The following is a 17,591-nucleotide window of genomic DNA, read 5'->3' as shown; positions in this document are numbered from 1 at the left end:
AACCCCATGACTACCAAATTTATAGATACATTTAATTATCAAAATGGAACTGCTTTTAAATAAGACTTGACCTTTGTAAAAATTGTAAATACATACTATACGTAAAAGTGATAAAGAAATGCTATAGGTAGGTGCGATAAGAATTGTACAGTTCTGAAATGAGTAATGTTAAACTGCGTTATTAATACAGAAAATAAGTTAGTGTAAATAAAATATAAACGAATAAAAATGGGAGACGTTGCAAATTATAGGACAAAAGGTACAATTTTGTTTTTTAATAATTTATAATTTGCAAACAATGTTAACTGAGAAAGACGGATTATGTTTAACAATTTTTTCTCTGCCTGGAATCTTATTTTTCTTCCGAATTGAATCACATATCTTAAATAACATTTGAGAAAAATCCTAACGGAATGATTTCGGTTTTAAATTTTGTTATTAACTATAAACCTATTCCTTTTGTTTGTTGCACAGGACTTTTAACATGCAGACAAACTTTGAACGTCATGGTAATGACATGTTTTATGGTGCATTACATGATCAGAGTAAACATGTCGATCGCGATAGTCGAAATGGTTGCAACAAATGACTCCAATTTCACATCAACACATTCAAACACATTCAGCTGGGATGAACACAAAAAGAACGACCTCTTGGGGTGTTTCTTCTGGGGATTGTTACTATCAGCAATTCCTGGAGGGCGGCTTTCGGAAATCTACGGAACTCGGAAGGTTTTAGGTACTGCCATGGTCTTAGCCAGCCTTCTTACGATTGTAACCCCTTTTGCATGCTACTTGCATTATTACTGCGTTTTGACAGTGAGAATTGCTATGGGTTTGGCATTGGGGGTCTCTTGGCCGTCGGTACCACCGATGGCAGTTAAATGGGTTGCACCAGCCGATAGTTCAAAGTTCATGGCAAATGCGAAAGCTTCTTCTTTAGGAGCAGGAGTAATTTTACCTGTTTGTGGATACATAATTACACTTCTTGGTTGGCCGAGTGTCTTCTTTATCACCGGCGCTTTGTCGTTAGTGTGGTCTCTCTTGTGGTTCTACTTTGTTTACGACTCACCAAGACAACATCCTAGAATCAGCAAGAGAGAAAAACAACATATAGAGAACGAGATTGGCCAAATTACTTCTTTTGGAAGCAAGAAAACTCCGTGGTTGAGCATTCTAAACTCCGGACCAGTTTGGGCAATAATTGTTGCAGATTTTTGTTCACAGTTTAACATGAATATAATTATAAACGAATTACCTTCATACATGGATGAAGTTCTTCATTTTAATATCAAGGAGAATGGATGGTTTTCCAGTCTTCCGTTTTTTGGTAAGTTTCTTTACTTGTTGGACTCCACATTATTAGATGATTTTTCAGCAAGTTATTTTGGGGCCGTAATTTTTACCCACGTGGCTGACAAATGGAGAAAATCTAGAAAATATTCATTAATTACCATACGAAAATTATTCACATCAATTTCATTTTGGATTCCATGTTTACTGTATTTGATTCAAGTGTTTTGGGGCTATGATCGTATTGTCTCTATCTTGGCTTTTATATTTTGTCAAGGGTTCAACGCTGCTGGTACTGCAGGATTTATGTCAAACAGTATGGATATCTCTCCTGTCTATTCCGGCACCATATTCGGAATAGCTTTCGCATGTGGTGCATCAACAGGGTACATATCAGCCAAAGTAGTTGCTTTTTTTGTCAATGGAAAAGGAACATTCGAGGAGTGGCGATATATTTTCTGGGTTTTGATTATAATTAACTTGATAGGTTCTATATTTTACTTAATTTTTGCATCGGCAGAACTGCAAAATTTTGATATAAAACAAGTGAATGGCACTGACTTAACCAAGGTTCAATCTGAAGATTTAGACGAAACACGAAATTTTAATCGAGAACATGACATACTTAATAAGGGAAAGTCAACAGTTGAGGTCGTCTAATGAGAGTTAGATAAAAATTACAAAGTATGAGGTTACATCCCTATTAGTTTATCTTTGCCGTTGCTGCTTCGTCGTCTAGAAAAGTTCTACCACGGAGATACTGTTTTGATTTTTGGGCTAGGATAGAGCAATTATTACAATATTTTGAAGCTAACAGTGTGGTTCTGGAAGAAGAACACGGCTCAAAAATTATTATTGACGAGATCTCTGTTTGTTCGATCTTTAAATGAAGATAAACTTTAATAAAAAATTAATCAATAATGACCATTCATTCATCATCAAACACATATAAATGTACACTTTTTTATTACATAAGTAGGGCTGGAATCGCTTTTATTCGGAATCGTATTGTAATATGCACATTCCTAACCTTATACGAGGGCGGAAAGTTAACCATTCCTTTTTATCTTTACTTCCCTCTCTTGGTCAGTAATACGCCACTTTCCGCCCTGTTATGACGTTTTTCCAGTGGCGTACACGAATTGTCGAAAAACAGTAGAAATGAAATTGCATCAAATTAATTGTTTATTTGCTAAAAATGTAATGATTCCGAATAAAATGTATACAAACCTCGATGGGAATGTGTTTCATTCCTGTCTCGAGCATTAGTTCACCTCGGCTACGCCTTGGTAAACTATCTTAGCTCTCGACAGGAATGAAACACTTTCTACCTGGATATGTAATCTACTATTACACAATTACCATGCATGTGGAATTCTGTTGATTGGCAATTTCTAAGAATGGTTGAATTTCTCGAAACCTTCCTAGTTAGTTTAAAACCTTCATTTACTCTCTCTCCTCTCTCTCTCTCTCCCTCTCTCTCTCTCTCTCTCTCTCTCTCCCTCTCTCTCTCTCTCTCTTTCACTCACATATTTTGTTTCTACGAAACTAAATGATGTTACCATTAGATACTCTTTTTTTGTTTTCTACCAATTTTTTTTTTTGTTTTTAATTTGCAATTCTCACCCGTTGACTATACATTTGACACTAATTTGAAAATGATAAAAAAAGTTTTGCAATCTCACTCTTTGACTATACAAAAATTCGACAATGATAAAAAGTCACTTTACGTAGTGAACATTAATTTGGTGTTCCTCTCGATTTGAAATTTGCTAACATCAAATTCTTTAATTCAATTATTCCCTGATTTTAACTGAATTATTTTCCTCATGGGCAGTTAGGTATTAAGTATTTCGCCCCCATTAATTAGCTGTTAGGGACGTTTCGTTGAAATTGTAAAAAAATAAAAAGCCAACCCATTCGGACCAGGGGGGCTTTATTTGAAGTCATTCGCAAAGTTGCGTGTGCGCAAATCAGCAACATGCGAATGGTATTGTGAACGGTCGCTTAGCGATATGCGCAATATCATTCGCATGTTGCTGGCTTGCGCACACGCAACTTTGCGAATGACTTCAAATAAAGCCCCCCTGTACACTATCTTTATTACTTGTTTTATTATTTGGTAAAGTACTGCAGCTTTTATAACTTTAAAACTAGCTCAAATACATACAAATGTTATGATTACTTTAACCTTTTTCTTTGAAATTTCAACATAGGTACATACATATACCGGGTGTCCACTCTCAAAGTCGAACATAGGCAATTAACACTGTGCATTCAGTTTATAGATATGTATGTATTATGCCATTATTTCGATACATCAATATTTTTAAAGAATTAAATTATAATATTAAAGTAATTAACAGTTTAAGCATTTATAACAAAAAAATTCTTTGAAAAAATTACAATGCAGTTCCTACCTTAGTTAATAATAAATTTAAATAATTTGCTGAATTTAAATTTCCCTTTATTTCAAATGTTATTAAAAATCCCAGTCCAGATAGGAATTTTTTGAGGATACTCGAGGGTTTTCTTGAGCCCAATATCGCGTGTTTTGAACATTTGGTTCGTTATTTAGTGTAAAAGTAGATTCGTTTGTGAAGCAAATTGTGGACAGAAAGCGACGATCATTTGCACGCTCCTGTATTTCATAACAGGTTTCACTCTTACTTTCTTCATCAACAGCAAAAATCTGTTGATAACACTGTGTCTTGTAGGGATGATATTTGTACTATGGCGGACAATAAATTTAGGCCGGCCTGTCATTGAGTTGACATCAAAATGTGAAGCTGGCATTATGTTCAACTAACATCGTGACAGCGATAATCAAAATTAAAATTGGGAAAAGAAGCGTGCACCAGAGAGAAGTGCTACTACAAATCAGTTATGCAAGTGCGTCCTGATCTGTAAGTTACGAAAAAGGCGTAGGAAACGCCAAACAGCTTGAAAACCTTCAGTTTGACAAACTGACACATCAGTCATAATGACAATAAATGGTCGCTTGCATTGACTTTTTTGAAATGTCAGAAATTTGCCGGCCTAAATTTATTGTCCGCCATAGTACTTCCTGAGGATATTCAGTATCCGCGATTTACATAAACTTACTTCATGAGAAATTAGTCTTAATCTGTATGGAGTAACTATTCATTTTTCCGTAAATAATTTTGACAGTAATTTACCAAAATTCGCTGACTTAACCCAACAAATTACTAAATTTTTTGACAAATGCTGTCCAATTTGAAAATCATGGCATGTCATATTTAAAAATCGCCAAGTTTTAAATTAGTATTTTAAAATAAAAATAGCACTTTTAATCTTATTATTAGTATCATTTCAAGCGCAATAATTTTATCTTTCTATTGATACCATTACCTTACATGTAAGTTCAATTGGCGAGCAGGAATCAGCAAAAACGTTCAATACAATGTTAATTGCCTATGTTCCAGTTTGAGAATGCACAGGCTGTATAACTCAAACATATCAGAAATATTTAAGTACACTGAACTCCAAAATTAACGCATCACTTTGATTTTTTTAATTAAAAAATCAAGTTTTGAAACATAAAAAAATATATTAACAACAATAACAGCTGAACCATGGGAAATATTTTCAACACATTTTCTTACAAAAAAGCACATAATTGTAAAAAAAATGCAAAAATTCGAACCCTTGCAATATGTGGCTGTCCATTATTCTGCATATAAATGAAGTCTTGCCCTGCGAATGGGACAAATGGTACAATAACAGGTTCCAAGATGTTCGTGATATATCCATGTGCATTTAAATTGCGTCTATCTAACACCACCAGCTCTGTAGCTACGTCTAAAAATATTCCTATCCATACCATTATTGACCCTCCTCCAAAACTCTCTTTAGTAACATTACATTGCGCATATTGCTCACCAGGTCGTCTATACCCTATTACCAGACTCGTATAGACAGAACCTGGATTCATCGAAGACCAAAACTCTGCGCCAATCTTATTCGACCCAATTGACATGTTCTAATGCAAAGTTTAAGCAGGCCCTCCGAAGGCCTGCAGTTAACTTGGATCCAGTAGCTGGTCTTCTCGGATGTATCTGATCCTCCTTTAGTCGTTTTCTAACCGTATTTTCACTCAAACGGAGTGCATATTGTCTAACATGAGATCTTAAAAAATAGGAGAGTAGTGAGAAACCCTTCTCTAATGCTTATTATTCATCTTAAGTATTGGTCCTAGTGAGGTGTTGTGATTCGTTTTCGGCCTTGTCCAGGCCTCCTTGTGTGTCGTCCAGTCTCCTGACGTCTTCTTAGAACTTTAGATACGATAGATTGTTTCGAAACAAAGCGATATGCTATAGTCCTCTGACTCTTTTCACTCTGAGCTAACAAAAGCACTTGCACGGACTTTTTAAATGCTAAGTTGTTCCTAACATCACCCATGTTAAAAGTAAATTAAGATTTGCGTCAATACTGATTCAATTTTTCAACTGCTATTAAAAAATTATTTTCTAGTAAATTTCAAAATTTAACAAAATAGTTCGTGTGTAATTTGGGCTTTTTTTGACATGAGTGGGCCAGTTTAAAACTCGAGTGCAACGAGAGTTTTAAAGGTCCACGAGTACCAAAAAAAGCGCAAATTACACAAGAACGAGTTGAATACAACGTTTTTTTGTTCGATGAGCCCCTCCAAAGGCTCCAAATGGCCGAAAATCTTTAAAATTAGCTTGACGTTTCGTTTTGACAAGTTGTCAAATTCATCAAAATCCGTTCACACAGGAGAAAATTGTCAAATTCTGACAGTGTCGAATAAAAACGATATTTTTGCTCATTTTATCAACAGTGGCTGAAAATTTTAATTACATTTGTAGCATTATCTATGCTTCTCCTCTATTTTCAGTGTGTATAACAATTTTTTGCTTTAAAGTAAAACTCTTCAAAAAAACCGTAAAAATTCAAGTGATGCGTTAATTTTAGTTCAGTGTATTTTGAATTATCTCAAGCTCTTTTTAAATACAAAATGTTTGACTTTTAATGTAAAAATGAAAACATTACTTGTACCTATTATGTTGTATATTCTGTAAAGTTTCAAGTTTTTGGATATATATTGCAGGTTCTTCTCGTTTTCTCATTGAGTGATAATCTTGTAAAGCATAAAACACAATTAAAGCTTGTGAGAAAAGAATTATATGTTAATTTTACGTTGTGTTTATTTAACTACGGTTCTTCGAGAGGCTGCACCCAAGACTTGTAATACTCGTAAATGAGTGATGATGATGAAAAGCACAGAGTTAAGATGACAACCGTACAAGTCCATAATGAGTCCTACTGAAGGTACATAAATTAGTGTTTCTAAAATGTCTATCTTAATACAGGAATTATTAATCTTTGAAACAAGAATAAAATAAAAGTCCCGCTTTCCAATTTTGTAAAAGTTGATAAAAGGGGGTTGTGCTGTTGACTTGTCCGAGTTCTTTTTGAGAAAGAGAATATTTTCTTTATGTCAAATTTTTATCTCTAATTTTAACTTCTTGCCGCCACTACCACATTGACAGCAAGTTTCCAAATTCTCCATTCATCAACTCAAGTAAAGCCGGAACGTTATGGATGTGAATTTGGGACTTGCCGGTAAGTTGGCACTACCAGCAAAAGTAACTAGGCGCACCAATAAGGTTATTGGAATTTATGACAGATCACACTAACGTATAGTTTAATCATAAGTTTTAAGCGACCTAGAGTTTGACAATTCACATCCAAAACGTTTTTACTTTACTATTCAATAAAAAGGAACTACAGGGTGTTTTCGAAGTTGAGGCGTTCCTTTTAATATGTGATAGTATGCGTTGTTCTAAAGAGTTTTAGCCAAAATCACCTTAGTAAAATATGTACGGCAATGAAGATACAATAAGTTAATTTTTTTGAAATTTTTGAAACCGGTCCTGCTCAAATTTGCGCCGATTTGTTAGAAATTAGAATTGACAAAAAAAAAATCAAATGAGCATACACGTTAATCAAAAATACTGTCAGAGTTGTCACCTAATTAGTCGGAATGGCTTTATCATCACGAAAATAACAAGCTCACAGATATGTTGCTAATGGATGGGCAATGTTATCACGTTATCAGAATGCATCTGCGGCGTCCAGAGAGTACGCAGAGCGATTTCCAGAAAGACACGATCATGGGCCACGTCAGCATTAATCGAGTACAGCGGAGAAATAGACAGGGCCGGACTCAAAATTTTAGAAAACAATAAAAATATACAATCAATTATCTCCCTTAATACAAACATTTTACTAAGAAACTACTAAAGCTTTGAAAAATAAATGACAGGATTCGTTCTCAAAAATCAAGAGTTATGTTGTTGGTTGCCAATGTGATGCAACAAATAAAAAAATAGCTATTAAAATTAATTATTGTTCTTTTAGGCCTTAGGGCGCAAAAGGCATTATTTACGCCCGTAAATTACTGTATAAATGACTTCCTTTTGATACGATTTTACAAAAAAAATCAAATGCACGCTTATGACATGTCATACAAATGTCAGCTCTACCCCACCCATACAATTGCCACACAAATGTTCGTACATAGTTGCCATACTTATCCACAATCATTTTGAATCATCCATTAGTTCTGGTAAACTAATTTTAATTTGTTTCTTTTAATGAAAGATTTCATTCTAGACGCTAGACTAATAGATGGTATAGCGTGTCTGTTCACCAGTGTAATCGGCCACAGTGGGCTAAATCCGACAAATAGATGGCGTCGCTGTAATATTTTAAAACTCCATTGTATTGTAGACAGTGGTCATATAAATGCAGCTCTTGTAATCTAGGGCGTTGTCCCGATGAAACACCACATGGCAACTTAATTTTCTTCTTTTTTTTCTTTGTATCATCGTGCAGTTTGGAAATTCTTTTGCCAAAATGTTTCCCTGTCCATTCAAAAGATCATCAATTAAGAACACTCCACCAAAGTCTCAAAAAGTGTTGGAATTTTTCTTGCTCACTTCTTCAAAACTATGTGTTTGCCCTAAAGCTTAATTCGTTCGCCCGGCACATCTGTTACGAATCATGGATAATATAGCCACTCACCAAAGGGTTTGATTCGTTCTAACTCCATCACGACACAGGACCCCAAACAATTCACGACACAGGACCCCAACCACTGATATCGTCTTCAGAACGTTACATTCCTGTGTAACGTTTCATCTCCAGTTTTCAAACCTTACTCTTTGTTAAAAGTTATCCCCGAAACAAGGACACTTCAGAACATAATCAATGAAACATAATGTGTTTGGATCGAGCAGGTGAAATAGTCTTCCTATTGCGTTTTGAAATTCATTTGCAACTTATGTCACCGCTCCACACTCGGCGTCTTGTCTCTTCAGCACAATGACGTACTCATGCACCTTAACAAATTTTTAAGGAAATCCCTTCGAATCTCAGAGACAGTTTTTGAATACATATTTAATCTAGCGTTAACATTATCAGTAATTATTCGTCGCGCAATCAAATTTGTAATGAGTTTATTAGTCTTATTTTTAATTTTCCTGCAATTTAAAGTCGGACTTGCTGTAAAAATGATAAAAATACAAGGTTAAGATAACAACTGTCTAACGCCACAGTAAGCAGTTGTGACCTCCTATTCTTTTGTAAATGTTGAACTACATGAAACTACATTAAAAATGGCAGACGAAACAAGATTCACTACGAAAGGTAAACCAATTTCTTCTAAAATTTCTGTTTTAATGCAAGCATTGATAATGTTTAAAGCAAAAATTTTATGAAAGTTTTGTTTTCCATTTTTTTCAATCCCGAGAAAAGTAGGTTATGCTGAATATTGAAAGCATGCTAAAACACAAATTTTTAAATCTAAAACTTAATTGTTCTGAACATCTAAATTCTGCTGATGATTTTTAATTACATACAAATCACCAACTACAATCTTATTGTTCATTTTTATTTATGTTAAAGGAATTTTGACATGCAGACAAATTTTGTGCATCATGGTAATAACCTGCTTCATGGTTCAGTACATGGTTAGAATAAACATGTCTATCGCAATAGTCGAGATGGTTGCAAAACCCTCCAATCTGACTTTAATTCATGGAGGCACCTTCCAATGGGACGAACACAAGAAGAACGACATCTTAGGTTGGTTTTATTGGGGAAGTTTACTAACGGCCATTCCTGGAGGACGGCTTTCGGAAATCTACGGAACTCGGAAAGTTTTAGGAATTGCAATGCTCCTAGCAAGCCTTTTGACAATTGTGACACCTTTCGCCTGCTACTTGCATTACTATTGCATTTTAGCAGTGAGAACCAGTTTAGGTTTGGCACTGGGAGTATCTTGGCCGTCGATACCACCGATGGCAGTTAAATGGGTTGCACCAGCTGATACTTCCAAGTTCATGGGTCATACGATGGCTTGTGCTTTGGGAGCAGCTCTAACCTTGCCCGTTTGTGGATACATAATTGCATATTTAGGTTGGCCAAGTGTCTTCTATATTACTGGCGCTTTAGCGTTGGTATGGTCCATTCTGTGGTTCTACTTTGTTTACGACTCTCCGAGACAACATCCTAGAATTAGCGACACAGAAAGAGAAAGTATAGAAAGTGAAATGGACGGCCAGGCCTCTTCTTTTGGAATGAAGAAGAAGACACCATGGTTGCGTATTCTAAGTTCAAAGCCAGTGTGGGCCATCATTGTTGCAGATATTTGTATACAGTTTAATACCAACATAATCATGAACGAACTGCCTTCATACGTGGATGAAGTTCTTCACTTTAATATCAAAGCAAATGGATGGTTGTCAAGTCTTCCCTATTTTAGTAAGTATAGCCAATCCCCGTGTTTAGTCAAGCTATTCGATAGTTTTACAGCAACTTATGCAGCGGCTGTCATTTTTACCAGCGTGGCCGATAATTGGAGAAAATATGGAACATTTTCCCTTATCACTATACGAAAATTATTCACATCTATTTCATTCTGGGTCCCAAATATATTATACTTAATTCAAGTGTTTTGGGGCTATGACCGGATTGTTTCCATTTTGGTTTTTACATTGGCTCAAGGATTTTTGGCTGCCTCTACCGCAGGTGTCGTATCAAACAGCATGGACATTTCTCCTGTCTATTCTGGAACCATATTTGGAATAGCCTTCACAGGTGGTGCTTCAACGGGCTACATATCAGCCAAACTCGTTGCTTTCGTTGTCAATGGAAACACCAGTTTTGAACAGTGGCGATACATTTTTTTGTTTTTGATTGGTATTAACTTGATAGGTTCTGTATTTTATCTTATTTTTGCATCAGCAGAAGTGCACGATTATAGCACAAGACAAATGAATGGCGTCGAATTGAGAACACTTAAATCCGAAGCAAAATATTTGGACGAGACCACGAATCTTGGTGTAAAACATGACCTTATAGCTAGAGATGTTCTTTTATAAAAGTTTTGTTATTTTAAATTATATGATCCACCAAGTGAAATGGGTTTTAACATAATTAGAAAGAAACCAACATTTTTCTAGTAATTTTAAGGTGTTGTCAAAAGAATTATTCGTCGATGTTGAGCATTGTAAATAGAATTTTTCGGAAAACCAATAAAATATAAGAAATATGTTGCTATACTTATTTATAATTATTTTCTTATTATATTACAGGGTTATTCACGTAACATGAGGAGCCTGACTAGGTAAAAATGCACCCCAATACACAGGTCATTATAAATGTTTCTAACATCGTAGGTGGCTGTGCGCCATGAACCGACATAATCCTACTTACCCATTACTTTTGTGATTTGAATTGCTTATTGTTGTTATTAAATCATACTTTGTTGAAAAGGATATTTTTCTGTCGAAACTTGACGTTCATTAGGCTGACTTTAAAAGCTGTCTATGTTTAATATGCATTGTGATAATGTAATAGGGATCGAGATAGCTTTATAAGTTGTATTTTGGGTTGCATTTTTACCTGGTCATTCTCGTCATCCTCCGTGAATAACCCTGTAGGTATATGTAAATTAAAATTTTAAAATACCTAGATAAAAATAAATAAATCAATGTGTCACTTTGAAATGATTAATCAAATTACTGTATGAAAATAATTCAGCTCTGTTTCATTTTGGACTCCAAGTTTGCTGTGTCTGATGGTCTGTGTTTTAGTTGATTTTTGTGTGCTTTTGTGACCAATATTTTGATATTTGATATTTACGAGGAGAATTCAAATTTAACTCTAAATTTTGTCCCTGAAGACAAGAAAATTGTCCATCCAAGGAATGATTTTTCTCCGATAATATAATGGACAATCAGGAAGTCCAATAATTGTTTTTGTCCACTGTTTACTTCGATGATAATAACGTTCAATTATTATGCGACACATTATTATTAAATTGCTTTGCAATTTTCAATCGTTTAAAAATAATAAAAACATCATGGTAAGTTTAATGTGAACTGAATAACGCATTCATTTACAGCTATTTTATTTTGTTGTCAAAATTCTAATAACAAATGTTCCCTCCTAAAAATCATCTGTCTCGACCGTTTCTTAACGTTTTTATTTTTTGTTTCTCCTGCTTTGGATTCCAACTCTGTTTTTCCGCAGATCCTAAAATTAAACATACTACAGATACGAACAGATTGATTCCTGCCAAAATTCAAAATATACTTTGCCACTTTGCGAAAGTTTGATTATTTTCTGTTATGAAAGCAACCATTTGTGCGGAGAAGAAACCAGGTAAACTGACAACTGTGTGAGCAAAACCGAACATTGTTCATGACTACACAATGAACATATCAATGCAATTCACCATTACACCAGAAATAACAAAACCCATAGGAGTGAAAGAAATGGTGAAACATGTAATGGAAATGATCCACTTGTATCCCCATATTGCTTGAATTGCTAACAGTATGGAAGGTCCTAGACATGTAGCAATAACGAAAATTTTTCTGATCGTAATTTTTGCAAATTTATTTGAATTGAGAAGCTTTTTACTGATGCCCTAAAGCCTAAAGGATAGTGAAATCTGTTTTGCAAATCCTCTAATATTGCAAAAAGTAGGTACTGTTACGATTAAAATCTCCCGCGATTTAAATCCCCGAGAACAATCTCGAACCACGAACCACGCACGCATCTGTGGTAGTATCCGGTTCCGCCGAAAAACACCCACGTGAGAGGGGCGAAACTTATAAATGGAGGGAACCAGCGACGAGGAGGACAGTTCACGACCTTTTGTTTTGAAGCTTTTACGGGTGTCCCAAAAGGGGAGTCAAAGGGGGTGATTTAGAGTGCGGCAGGTGCTGGGGTGGTATCGTGGTGGAGTCGACGAGGGCTGGTTGGAGCTAGGAATCTTCAAGAATTCCACACCCAAACGCGGACTGCGGATTAGCGTAAGGTTCATCAGAACTGAACACCGAAGGGTGTAGATCCTACATCCACATTGGCGTCTGCTGACAGATGTCATCCTCGAGGCTCTCTTGGAGGAACCTGAACTTCAGCCATCACCGGATTCAGATCCCGGAGGACCGGTGGTTTTTAAAAAATCTTTCATTCTTCGCTGTTCTCATTATTATTGACTAAGCGGTGTTCAAAAATTATATTTATTATCGTACATTTTATTGTTAATGGCGCGGCTTCTATCATTTCGTTTATCATTGGTTCATTTATTGTTAATCACGTAATTGGGAGCATTGTTACATCTCAGTTTTCCTTATCGGAAAATCTCATAATTTTTATACATTACGCTTCTTATCACATTGTCATCGACCTTGCCTGGAAGTGAGCATCGGCGTTCACTAACGACTTTTTGTGCGAGGTTTGTCTCCGGGTCTCGTAGCGATTAGTTTTTTTTTAATCTGAAGCGAAGAAGGAACCCGTGGACCTCTCCGCTAGTGTTGGCGGCGTAGCGGTACTAATGAATGAGAATTTTCATTGTGCAGTGTTACTTCAGAAATGGAGAAAGACAAATGGTCCTATTCGACACCTCAAGTTTTTGTGGAATTTCAACAAAAGTTTCCGGACTTTCAAGGCACTTACCAACAACTTGCCTTGATTATTTTGTTTTTCCATACCTGAAAAACAACGTGTTCAAAAACAGGCCTGGCATAATTCCCGAATTAATGCAAGTAATAATTACTGATGACTGCAATTTAATTTAATGGATGTCCCAACCAGTTCCAACTTTGCGAAGGTAATTTGAAAACATGAAGCGATTATAGTCCAATTTTTACCCTTTTGAGGTGACGTCACGATTTCCTTCCTCGCTTTCTCTTTATTGAAACGACAGAAACAGAAAAAAAAAACAAAAAAAAGGCATGTTTATTTATTGATGGTCAATTTGAGGTTATTTTATGCTCCTGTCAATTTGACAATTTTTTTGACTTATTACATTGATTACAAACATAACCTTTCGAAGCAATGGTCGACAAATTTGAAACATTATAGTTATTTATGATCAATTCAAATTTGTTTCTGATCCTAGCTCAAACATACATGAAGTTGCTAGATAATGACGTCATTGCAAAAGGGTAAAAATTGGACTATAGTAACATTATATTTGGAAGCAGAATTTGAGTTTGAGTTAGTTAGTAATAAAGACAATCTTCGTCCTGGAATCAATTTTATATTTACCTACTTACCACAATTCGATTGTATTGCAATCATTTATGGCGTAGCTTTTAGTCTTTTTGACTTCAGAAAGAGACAATAGAGAAGAGCCCCCAAAAGCATAAGCTTTCTGTAAACAAGCGGGGTGCTCTCCACAGAACACAGAACGGTGCTGTGCTCACCGTTGAATAAAGGCGCGGGAGTTGTAAGTCTCATTGTTTCTTTCATTGGACTAGGAGCGGAAATTTTTTTACAACCGACAGGGCGACAGGTCACACATAATTCACTCCTTTATGAAAATCAAGATTTCAATTTCACTTTTAAGACTGATAATTGAAATCTTACGAATTGCCAACTGAAATTTTTGGTCAAAGCCAACTCTATTTTTTTTTTTCGATCGCACGGTATTAATAAGCATCGTTGCAACACTTATTTGGTTCGTATCTTAAATAATGCCACCTGTTAGCACGCAGTGTAAAAGTTTCCACCACTCTCGTGAACACACTGTATAAAAAACACTTGGCCATCCTAAAAAGGCTATCAAATATCCAACAGGTAACGGGAACATAGATCCCAAAGAGGCTGCTAACATATGTGATATGAATACACACGATCCTGCAGGAGATGTCCATTTAGACACAATGGGTGGTATCGAAGACCAGTCCATTGCCAGACCCATCCCGATACAAACTCTTGTTGCAACCACCAAATAATAATTTATTTGGCAAGCAATAGGGACAAGGATACACTTCAAATTTGGGTTGTCAGATATCCCGAAAAGAACCAAGCGAAAATATTATTTTTTTGGTTTTCGGTCCAGTTGCATATGTGTAGAAGAAAAAGATATTGGCTTCTGTCACAATGCAAAGTGTTATTTATGTGGGTTTCGTAGTTTGGGTTTGGTTTTGAAATAAACTGAGTGTCCTATTTTTCGCCTCTAAATTCTGTAATGTACTATGAATTAAAAAAGCAACACAATGGCATCAAGTTAGTGTTTGTTTGGGAAAAACAGCAAAGGAAGCTTTTGAAATTGAAATTCTTGTATATCACGTTCTTCATGTTTTCGAAGACGTAAAGAGTTTACCGAAGACCGTGAAAGCTGCAAATTGCAAGGTGGTCCTGATGCTCCATCTTTTGCATTCTAAAGGCATCAAGACTGTGCCCCATCCCCCCTACAGTCTTGACATCGCCCCATGTGATTTGTATCTGTATCCTCAAGTGAAAAAAGTAATAAATGAACGACGTTTCGAAGTTCAAATTGACGCTGTCAAGGCTTTAGCGATGATTTTGTAGAGACTCTTTAAGAATGGCTTCCAGTACGTCTTCGAGCAGTGACAGCATCCATGGGATAAGGTAGTTGCACTTCGGAGGGAGTAGGTATAGAGAACGCTACAAAATCATTAATTTAAATGATTAATAAATAAACTTTTTGTGAGCTTCCATCGTAAATATAAAACCAATTTCTAGCCATTAGATATGTTCAGAATATATTCAAATTTAAAAAATATTGTTGAAGGAAAATGTTTATTTAACCATATTTTGTATAGCAGATCTGCTCTAACTAACCCATTAACCTCAACTAGTAAGGGAACAGTAAGAAATGACACCAGATGGATATTGTTAAAGTATTGTTAAATAATTGATACACCGTTATTTATTACCATAACGGGATTTGTCTTGGAAATACTTTGTATAGCCGTTAGGGGGCTTCAAGATTTTAAATATATAAATTTGCCACAGTGACCTTGACAAACATGTTAGAAACCAAAGTTCCCCAGAGTATACTTATATACCAAATTTACTCATTACGTCAGGTGTGGTTCTGGACTTTAACCTGTGCTAACTCAGGCCACATCGTGCGTCTTAGATTTTATTGGCTTATTTTTTACACTACTTAGTTCTGATTTCAGGAGTCATATACATTATGGTTCGTGCATTATTGCACGCGCATACTTATTTAGCACTAAGTAAGCATAAGTAACATTTTGACAATACATATAATGTAATTTGCTATGGAACTACTTACGGCCATATTTGAATAATAATTGTCTGTCCATGTCAGTTTAGTAACATTCTGCCAAAATCTCTCTGTGGCAAATCGTACTGTTTCCATATAACTTAACACTTAACCCGTTTATCCTTTAATACATTTCATCAAAGGTGGAGTTACGCATTTACATTTGACCTTCTCATGTGTCTTTCCATAATTGTCGGCAAACATGAACTTTTCAAATTCTTGACCCACTTTAAACGACATCTCTCCAAATTTGCAAGAATCTAAAATACACCTTTTTGGATTAACAGCTCGAGCAGCTTCTACCAAAACTTACCAGCTTCGGCTTCACTTTCACCGCCTTCAGTCCCGTCAGCTAAAATAAACAAATCAACTGAATACAAGATTTGGACAAAATTTAAGGTTTTTACAACAAATCCAACCCTCGGGGCAGCAAACAACGTCATTATCTGAGTCTACACCATAGAACGGGGCACAATGCCTTTCAATTTTATCTGCATATCGTAGCTGTTGCCCGCATTTCCTTCTCGTGCAGAACGGTTCTTCAAATTTGCCCTTGAACCCTTTCCTACAAACGCAATTCAAGCAAGACTTTTCAACATAGAACATTTCTCCTTCTCTGTACTCTTCCCCATCAACCACACATTTTTCAATTTGATCAAAAGGAGCTAAAATATGTAACATGTAGTTTTAACACTTACAACTTATTCAATCATTACGGCATATTTCACCGACAGAGCAACAGTTCTCTAGAGTGTAATTTCGATAACAACCAGGTTCTATCCGTACCCCCAACCATTCCGGGCAGTCCAAAATTGCACAAACGAATCCAGGTCTGCAAAAAAATTGTTTATTGTTGCTGCTGGTATTATTTTGGTACGACGTACTTTTCTTCTACTGAACAAAAGCATCCAACATTACAAGAACGACTCAACAGATCATCCTCAACTGGTTCCCCATCTTGGTACGCCTTACCCTGGAAGTAACAGCTTGTACTAGAGGGTTCCAGTCCCTCACAGGTATATTTGCTTGGACAGTCGTTACCCTCGTCATAATGAGGAGTGCATCCCAAGTCTTCATATATTATGATTCCGTTTTTGTCGCATCCTTCACCTGAAATAGTATTCTCAATTACATAATTGTTATGATGATTTAATGATTTTACCTAAAAGTGATGTAATTACTGTTAAGAATATAGCACACTTCAGCAGTAGCATCCTGACACACTAATGATTGAATAAGCAACGAATGATGAGCACAGACACGGTTACAGACTGGACTCGAGGACACCAACTTGTTATGTAAACACCTGCAATATTAAAAACATTGAGGGATTTCACATGAAACTAATATCTAAAGCGACTCGAACAATATACCTACACGGTGAGTCATTCTTCTGTATTATTATTAATAGCATTAAAATAAACACATTCAACTTTTTATTCTATTTTAGTCAATAATCGTCTTTATACACCCCCAGATGAGGGCATAAATTGGCCTTTATGGCACAGATCTGTCAAAAATCTATCAAGCAACGGTTGGTTTAATTTATTCAAACAATGGTATCAAACATTATTTTTTATTATACCTGAATCATAATCTCTGTTTTTGACACTAAAATGCGTGCGAAAAAGGGCCTTTAAAACACTAAAGCTTTAAGGATTGCTTAGGTAACAACAAATTCACCTACATTTTGA

The 17,591-nt window shown here is 35.7% G+C and overlaps 3 protein-coding genes and 1 long non-coding RNA gene across 11 annotated transcripts in view; 2 read left to right on the top strand and 2 right to left on the bottom strand.

Moving 5' to 3' along the window:
* The window catches only part of LOC138132115 (sialin-like), an 84,744-nt gene extending 73,402 nt beyond the window's left edge, over window positions 1-11,342 (top strand). For 5 of the 6 annotated variants that reach the window (XM_069049504.1, XM_069049502.1, XM_069049503.1 and 2 more), the window contains 2 exons: window positions 9,246-10,103; window positions 10,155-11,342. In XM_069049504.1, coding sequence (XP_068905605.1) covers window positions 9,278-10,103; window positions 10,155-10,723 — 1,395 coding nt within the window. In that variant the 5' untranslated portion in view covers window positions 9,246-9,277 and the 3' untranslated portion in view covers window positions 10,724-11,342. Of the gene's footprint in view, window positions 1-8,740; window positions 8,988-9,245; window positions 10,104-10,154 lie in introns of those variants that run through there. The other variant, XM_069049501.1, reaches the window with a different exon arrangement.
* LOC138132114 (sodium-dependent phosphate transport protein 3-like) lies at window positions 135-1,952 on the top strand. The gene is made up of 3 exons (XM_069049500.1): window positions 135-259; window positions 475-1,329; window positions 1,378-1,952. The coding sequence occupies exons 1-3, from the start codon at window positions 229-231 to the stop codon at window positions 1,950-1,952; spliced, it is 1,461 nt and encodes a 486-aa protein (XP_068905601.1). The 5' UTR covers window positions 135-228.
* Window positions 265-8,732, bottom strand: LOC138132117 (uncharacterized). 3 transcript variants are annotated; one of them, XR_011159988.1, is made up of 3 exons: window positions 8,364-8,732; window positions 1,139-1,431; window positions 265-1,083 (listed from the first exon to the last, which is right to left on the bottom strand). It is a non-coding gene; the product is annotated as an uncharacterized lncRNA (long non-coding RNA). The 3 variants fall into 3 exon arrangements; XR_011159987.1 differs by lacking the exon at window positions 8,364-8,732 and having other exon boundaries at window positions 265-715; window positions 770-1,083; window positions 1,139-1,275; XR_011159989.1 differs by lacking the exon at window positions 8,364-8,732 and having other exon boundaries at window positions 1,258-1,387.
* A 4,045-nt stretch (window positions 11,343-15,387) lies between the features above and the next one.
* LOC138130803 (uncharacterized) lies at window positions 15,388-17,217 on the bottom strand. The gene is made up of 6 exons (XM_069047477.1): window positions 17,060-17,217; window positions 16,782-17,007; window positions 16,614-16,729; window positions 16,305-16,562; window positions 16,211-16,249; window positions 15,388-16,157 (listed from the first exon to the last, which is right to left on the bottom strand). Exons 1-6 carry the CDS (start codon window positions 17,109-17,111, stop codon window positions 16,015-16,017), a joined length of 834 nt encoding a protein of 277 aa, XP_068903578.1. The 5' UTR covers window positions 17,112-17,217; the 3' UTR covers window positions 15,388-16,014.
* Window positions 17,218-17,591: the final 374 nt, after the last annotated feature.

This window comes from Tenebrio molitor, chromosome 5 (genome assembly GCF_963966145.1).
Source record: "Tenebrio molitor chromosome 5, icTenMoli1.1, whole genome shotgun sequence".
Taxonomy (NCBI): Eukaryota; Metazoa; Arthropoda; class Insecta; order Coleoptera; family Tenebrionidae; genus Tenebrio; species Tenebrio molitor.
The sequence above is the reverse complement of the archived record's forward strand: the minus strand, read 5'-3'. Positions and strand labels throughout refer to the sequence as shown.

What these genes read in the sequence shown, in the direction of transcription:
- LOC138132114 (XM_069049500.1), top strand. Translation starts at nt 229, where the DNA reads ATGGGAGACGTTGCAAATTATAGGACAAAAG. An exon ending in TGCAAATTATAGGACAAAAG is followed by an intron (nt 260 to 474) that starts GTACAATTTTGT and finishes TTTGTTGCACAG; the next exon opens with GACTTTTAACATGCAGACAA. An exon ending in TTCCAGTCTTCCGTTTTTTG is followed by an intron (nt 1,330 to 1,377) that starts GTAAGTTTCTTT and finishes ATGATTTTTCAG; the next exon opens with CAAGTTATTTTGGGGCCGTA.
- LOC138130803 (XM_069047477.1), bottom strand. Translation starts at nt 17,111, where the DNA reads ATGCTACTGCTGAAGTGTGCTATATTCTTAACAGTAATTACATCACTT. An exon ending in TTTTGTTCAGTAGAAGAAAA is followed by an intron (nt 16,730 to 16,781) that starts GTACGTCGTACC and finishes ATTTTTTTGCAG; the next exon opens with ACCTGGATTCGTTTGTGCAA. An exon ending in CTCTGTCGGTGAAATATGCC is followed by an intron (nt 16,563 to 16,613) that starts GTAATGATTGAA and finishes TACATATTTTAG; the next exon opens with CTCCTTTTGATCAAATTGAA.